Source organism: Tenrec ecaudatus, chromosome 6, assembly GCF_050624435.1.
Source record: "Tenrec ecaudatus isolate mTenEca1 chromosome 6, mTenEca1.hap1, whole genome shotgun sequence".
Lineage (NCBI taxonomy): Eukaryota > Metazoa > Chordata > Mammalia > Afrosoricida > Tenrecidae > Tenrec > Tenrec ecaudatus.
In genome coordinates, this window is record NC_134535.1 from 36895814 (window position 1) to 36903414 (window position 7601).

At 37.9% G+C, this 7601-nt stretch overlaps 1 protein-coding gene across 1 annotated transcript in view; it reads left to right on the plus strand.

Moving 5' to 3' along the window:
* Positions 1-7188, plus strand: part of EPYC (epiphycan) — a 41666-nt gene extending 34478 nt beyond the window's left edge. The window contains exons 4-6 of the mRNA XM_075552731.1: positions 826-1028; positions 4549-4644; positions 6776-7188. Of these exons, the coding sequence (XP_075408846.1) occupies positions 826-1028; positions 4549-4644; positions 6776-6946 (470 nt within the window). The 3' untranslated portion in view covers positions 6947-7188. The remainder of the gene's footprint in view (positions 1-825; positions 1029-4548; positions 4645-6775) is intronic.
* Positions 7189-7601: the final 413 nt, after the last annotated feature.

Genomic DNA, 7601 nt, shown 5'->3' on the forward strand with positions numbered 1-7601 from the left:
TTCAATTACCTAACTTGAAATCATTACCAGTCATTATATTTTATATGGCTGAGTATTATTATCACATCATGATAGTACAAATGAGCATAGTACCAAATGTCAGTGACTTAGTGGGACTTGGCTTTCTTGAGATCTTATTTGGAGGCTCCAGCAGGGGAGCGCAGCTACTCCTATGCCCTTGGCCAAAGAATGTCCTCCTTCTGTGGAAGGGAAGTCCATGGAGAGATGAGGGAGGAAGGGGACATCCTCCTGGCCAACCAGATCAACCGAATCAACGTCAGTCATCAATGGGATGGCAGATCTCACAGCCAGATCGCCCTCATATTCCAATCTGGTTTTCTTGAACAAACTTCCATTAAAGTGCTACTGCTTTACAATGAGTAATGTAAGCTTACATTGTGCTTTTTGTCCATTTATATGGTGAATTTGGATATTCCTGCTCAGAAGTTATTTTATTCATTTGAATATATTCGTTAATGCTTATATCATTAACTGTTATAAAGCATAACACTCTAACATCACTGAGCAGAACATCTTAAATACTAAACTCAGTATAAATAGTTAAAGAATGTGTGGAAGATACCAGCTATTTTTAAATGGTGCTTGAATGTCTTTGCTAGCATGGCACTTTCTTATAAGTGCATAAATGTGAATGCTGTCTGGAGGAAACAATGAATTTTTAACATTTAAAATAATTATTTCATTAACTGTCCATTCATATTGACACCTGCTTTTATATGAGAAAATTCATATTGATATTTATTTTCATGTGAGCAAACAATAATCAAGAATATTTAATGATTTCTTTCTTTTTTTTACCCCTAGATGATTTAAAAAGAATTGATCTGACGTCAAATTTAATATCCGAGATTGATGACGATGCATTCAGAAAGCTGCCTCAACTTCGAGAGCTTGTTCTGCGTGACAATAAAATACGGCAGCTCCCAGAATTGCCAACCACATTGACATTTATTGATGTGAGCAACAACAGGCTTGGCAGAAAGGGGATAAAGCAAGAAGCGTTTAAAGTAAGTTTTAAGCATCAATATGAATGTAAGATTTCATCTTATTCCATTCACTGTCATGGAATGTTTTGTTGTTGTTTTCAATTTGTTTCTCAGGTGGGTAAGATGTTTAACTTCTAAAATAAACGATGTGATCATTTTTATTATCCTTTAAAAGAAACAGTACACTCTGGTGCATTCTGAGGTTAGCCAGGCCCCCAGAGAGAAAGCAGAAGTGCAGTCAGAAGGGGAGGCTACCAGGGGGACTGCCATTTTCACTTGCGACTCCAAGTGACCCTATCGGGCAGAGGATAAGTCAGTCCGAAGTCTCCAAGGCTGGACATCTCTGATCATAGCAGACTGCCTCCTTTGCTCCTAAGGAGCAGTTGGTGGGTTTGAACTGTTGACCGTGTGTGCAGGCCTCAATGCTTCACCCGTACCACCACCCATCAGAAACCCTTGGAAATGGTGTAAGCTAGATAATTCATTTTTATCAAGAAGTCTGCTTTTAAAATCTACTTTATATGATTTAAAGGGTGATGGATGATAAAGGGTGGGGCGTTTTCAGGCTTCTCAGCTAATTTGTAAGGAAAAGAGATTACTTCTTGGAAGAATTTTGTTTTGTGATTGGAAGGAAGTACGTTTCAGGACATGTCTGACAATCATCACTCATAGTCTTCATAAGCCACTTTGATTCTATTCAAGCTGCTCTTAAAAATACATTTGATAGATTAAGGGGGAAAATTCTATTTGTAGGGACTCTACAATATTCCCTAGAGCAGCGGTCCTCAACCTGTGGGTCGTGACCCCTTTGGGGGTCCAATGACCCTTTCACAGGGATCGCCCGATTCATAACAATAGCAACATTATAGTTATGAAGTAGCAATGAAAATGATTTTATGGTTGGGGGTGCCCACAGCGTGAGGAACTGTATGAAAGGGTCGTGGCATGAGGAAGGTTGAAAACCACTGCCCTAGAGGCTAGCTACCTGTCTTACTCTGGTTTGGGTGGAAAGGAAAAGTCAGAAATCGCAATGATAGCCATCTGGTGCTGAAAAGGTTTGAGCTTGTATCTTTCCATGCTCTTCGAGGGTGGAAATGCCTAGGACACCCCAGAGATCGCATCCACCATCCCCATCAAAGAACACCAATTACAACAGGTGGGACTTTGCAGGCACGGCCCGGAGGGATCTTGGGTTTGGCTCTAGATCACAGCAGCAGGGTGGGTGCATCCAAAAGGGAGTCAGACATGTTTTGATTCCCCAGAGCTTTTAAGTTAGGCTTCCACTAAACAAGCATACTTGGCTTTAGTGTACCCCACAGAGATGGAGTTTCTCCACATTGAGGATTTGGGCCACGAGGTTGAGAAGTCTATGGGGTTGTTTGTCCAATAGGAGCTCCTCACTTTTTGACTCCGTGTCACCTTTTGGTAAGTCTTACAATAGTGCAAATGGGTTCATAATGCCACGACATACATACTTGACAGAGGGCAGTGTGGCATCAACATAAGCTTTCCATGTGGTTGGAAGCCAAAAAGTGTGTGACTCACGGCACTGCGATGCTTATTGTACTGCCACGGTCTGGAACAGCGCCTGCCCCCTCTCTGAGGCAGAGCGATATGCAGTCTAGTCAGTGTGTGATGGCAGTGGGAGAGAGTTTGAAACAGTGTGAGAACTACCGAAAGATGACACGGAGACAGGAAGGGAACACATGTTTTGGGAAACCGCCATCCTTGGACTTGTTCACGTAACTTCGCCACATTGTTTCAATTAAAACAGAATTTAAACAGCTGTATCTATGAAGTATAATACGGTGCAGTACCATGAAATGAGGCATATCTGAAAATGCTATCAAACTCCTGGAGGCCTTTTTGAAGAAGGGCATTTCGCTTTATTCTTATAGGTATGTGTCATGCCTAGGCGCGTCGGGTCTCTCTACTGGCAAACACACAGAGAACTGACTCGGAGGGCCAAGCATTAAGGGAAGCAATGCTCATTAAGAACTCTGACCCGTACTCTCACCCCTTAGGGTTGGCATTATGATCATTATGATTCTTCACCGAGAGATTAATTAATGCATCGCACCTCAGTCAAGGACAAAGTCAGGGTTCGAGCGCCAGTGGTTTGTTCCAGAGCCAGACCTTGCAATCACTAGTCCATGTCAGTGTTTTGTGTGTTGGTAGTTTTCGCTTTTGTTTTTGTTTTTAAGGAAAGCAGAGAGTTTCATTGTTTCCCTCCCAGGACCGACTGAGTTGCTGTAATACCTCAGTAGTTGTGCTCAATCGCCCATTGCGATGGACCGCCGTGACCATCAGAAGCAGAAATCTGTTTCCACTCTGTTTGTCTTCTCTGTGTTCAGGCCAATAGTTTATACATCCTCATTTTACCTTAGAACTCTACACTCTTTTGCATCAGGGATTCTTGTGAAAAGACAGTTGTAGGATCTTCCTTCAAACCTAATTCTGACAAACTTGCCTGTAAATTCCCTCTAAAATGTCTGTCCCTGCTTCATCTGCGGCAGTTACACCAGTTTTCATTTTTCATGCCTCTATGCACTAGGCACCCAGTGAATCCCCTCTGAACAGGATCCAGGGACATGAGCAGCCTTGTTGTGAGACTGAGCACAGTAAAGTCGATTTTAGGCAGATAGAGTTAAGTTAAAATGTAGTACCTTATCTCCCCTGTAATCCAGTCTAATCATTTTTACTTTAAACTTAAAGTTGTTTCCATTTTTAATATTTTCTGCTTTTTTGATTGAAATTTTTCCTGTAATGCCTAGTCATTATTGCTGGATTTTGTTTGTTTGCGTCCTTGTTTCTGATAAAGACAGTAACTGCGTTAATAATTACCTAGGGGCATGGCAGGGGTGAATGGGGGGGAGAGAGGGGGCTAACAACAAAGGTATGAGAAGAATATTTCTGGCATTGATGTGGTGATGATTACACAATCCTTAATACAATTGAATGTTAAAATTGTATAATATGTGAAAAATATGTCAATAAAACTATTTTAACAATAAAAGCATTCTAATACTTGACAAAAATCTTCAAAATCATCCCATACAATGTCTTCCATACGAGGCAATGGTCTCGCCTACATTGAAATGGTTATAATGGGTGAAGAAAGATTATTTTCACTAGCTATCAAGTATTTGGATCATCTAGTAATTAAGACCATCAATTTTCCTTGTTTTTATGAACTAACACCTGGCTGGTTACATGTTATTTGGAAACTGGTTGTATTTTTAGGGAATAGAATGTATTACTAAGAGCAAAAAGAAAAAGAAAAGCCCACAAAGCCCATTGCTGACAAGGAATTCCAACTCACAGTGACCCTACACGACAGAGTAGAGCAGCCCTTTGGGGTTTCCAAAACGACTTTAAGTCTTTATAGCAGCAGACAGCTTCATCCTCTCCTTGAGGAGCAACTAATGGCTTCTAACCACTGACCTTAAGGTTGGCAGTTGAATACCCAACCCACTGCAACTCCCGGTTCCTTGGATTATTAGTAATTTCTAATAAATCTCTGTGTTTGGAATGTTTGTAGGAAATGTATGACCTCCATCATCTCTACCTGACTGATAACAACTTGGACCATATCCCTCTGCCACTCCCAGAAAACCTCCGGGCCCTTCATCTCCAGGTAAGCTTTTTCCCAGCAAGATGTGCTCCAGGGGAGGCCAAACCTTGCCAGGAGGCTGACAACTGCTTCGCATGTTCGACACACTGCGAAATGTTTGCCTGATTCGGCTCTTGGTTCGTTCTCTTAATCGTCGCCAAGATATCTCTGAGTCTAAGTTATCTTTGTCCTTATGACTGTACTCATTCTGATCAATTTCTGACAGCTCTAGCCTTTATTTTAATTTTTTGTCAAACAATAATGCAATTATTTTTTAAAAAACAAACAAAAACAATAAAAACACGACCCCTACTTGCTGCATAAAGCTTTGAGGAGTAGACATGAAATGAAAAGGAAGGAAAAAGTCAGCTATAACTTTTAACTTTCAGAGAAAATATGTTCAGATATTAATTTTAAATCTGAAGTAGTGAGTGAAATTCAATTTCAGGTCATTCCTATCTGCTAATAAATGACAAACAGACATCCCTTTGGATCGAGACATTCTAATTATTCCCCCTAAACTAACATATTTGAGAGCTTGGGTTATTTTAATTCTCATGAAATTTTATTTTGTTTTTGAAGTTATGAGTAAAAACAAATTTTCAAAATATTGATAAAGTATTCTAAATATGCTTCAATTTTCATCAAAGTTATGTTGAATAAATATAAAGAATTTTTACTTCAGATAGACCTATAGCTGTTATGTTTGCAATAATTTCATCTGTTCTGTAGCATCAATAAATAATAAATAATAATCTATTACATACTAAAGTAAATAATATTGTAGCAGAATATTAACATTTGTTTCACATAAAATGAGTATAAACCATTACATAGTATGAGTTTACAGTATCATAGGTCTTATATTCCTGTATTTATCTCTGTGAAGCATACAAATGTGTATTTCTATGTTATTTTTCACCCAATTATTTCCCTTTCTAATCCTCTAATGATTTTCACTGTATATTTATGAATCTTATATAGCTATCTCTTTTGTGAGTTTTTTTCCTGAATATTTTTATATTTATTAATGTCTTTATTTTTTAGCTCTTATCTGGTTTCTGCATGACTCTCCCAGTCTTTCTGTCTCTGGCGCCTCTTCTATGCCTATGCAAATTTCTGGCCTTGTTTGTGATTCCAAAACCAGCAAACTCACTGGTTTTGAGTTGGATTCAGATTCAGAGTGACCCCATAAGACTGAGACCCTTTTACAGGAGTTGAAAGCTTTGTCTTTCTCCCTGTTTATGACTGAACGATAATTTTTAAAGGGAATAAATAAAAAATACATGGAAGGCAACTAAAGATGTACTTTGAGGAAAAGGAACAACTTTAAATGTATATATTATAAAACAAAACAAAACCCCTCAAATCTGAAACCTAACCTTCCACCACAAGAAACCAAGAAAATGGAAGGAAATAAGATAAAGTGGATATTTTAGTTAAAAAAAAAACAGAGAGCACAGAAATGATTTAATTGCTTTAATGTTTGCCCTCTCACTCCTTCCGTTCATCACCCCTACAATCCCATACTCTTTCGTCCAAACTTTGAACTTGCTGTTCTCTGTCTAGAATGTTATCTGTCTGTTTTCCACATCTGTTTCTTTTTATTCAGTTCTCAGTTCAACTGCTATCTCTGAACATAAAGTGCTTTTGGTTTGTTTTTGTTAGTTACTCATTGTTTAAGGAAATAATCTTTCTTTCAATTTAGTTTTTTTCAACTTTTACCTTATATTTCCCCAAATGAAATAAAGGGTCCTTAATATTCAAAGCATAGCAATTATGTTAACTGACAGATTCCCATTGCACCTGTCCGTGCCATCAAATCGATTTTGACTTATAGCAACCCTACAGGACAGGGTGGGACTGCCTCAGAGGCATCTGAGAACTGTCACTCTTCACAGGTGTAGAAAGCCTCCTCTTTTTCTCCCAAGGAGAGGCTGGTGGTTTTGAACTCCTGACCTTGAAGTGAGCAGTCGAACAAGCAAGTCACAACTTCAGGGCTCTCACAATAACCACTTACTGTGTTTTCTTAAACTTTGTTTAGTTTTATGCGAGGAAGCAAAATAATAAAATGTAAATTCAGCAAAATGGATTGTGTAATTAGCCTTATGTATATAAGATGCTGTATCTCATGCTTTATTTTCATCCATTTTAGAACAACAACATTCTGGAGATGCATGAAGATACCTTCTGCAATATTAAAAATTTGACTTATATTCGTAAGGCACTAGAAGACATTCGATTGGATGGAAATCCAATCAATCTCAGCAAAACTCCGCAAGCATATATGTGTCTACCTCGTTTGCCAATTGGAAGCCTTGTCTAAGTTCAAAAAATGTAATAATGGTCATGTCTGCTATAAAAAATATTGCTGTGCTTTTAAAAACAAAACTCATCAAAATACTTCCAAACTCTCTTCTGAAAGATGCTATGATTACATACAATACAATTAAGAAGTTTAAGATATGCTGACAATTTAGTAATTTAAGAAAGTACCAGGTGGGTTAGGAATGTACCTACCGATGTACAAAAAGGTCAAAACAAACTCATAATTGTGTAGGCATGATCCAGGAGTCATGTGTAACTTGCATATTCTAGGGATTCCTATCCTAGTAATTTTAAATTAAATTTATCAGAGATGCGAATTTAAACACCTTAGGTATTTTGACGCTTTAAATGTTTTTTAATATTTTTTTCTATTCTGCTTTTTTTTTGACTAAAGCATATGCTTTTCCCCCCTTTTCTTAATTGGCCTAAGAGTGTAAGGACAAGAATAATAAAAGTATTTGAAAATTCCAATGGCCTTTTTGGGAAAATATTCATTATAATCACAATACATAAATAACCGTATTCAACAATACACATAACCTTTCAGTTTTTTGAATGATAATATTCCTCATTTTAAAAATCCATCCCTAAGCTATTTATTTGGCATATTTCCATATCCAAGAAGAAAAAATATAGCAGTGTGAAAAATAAAG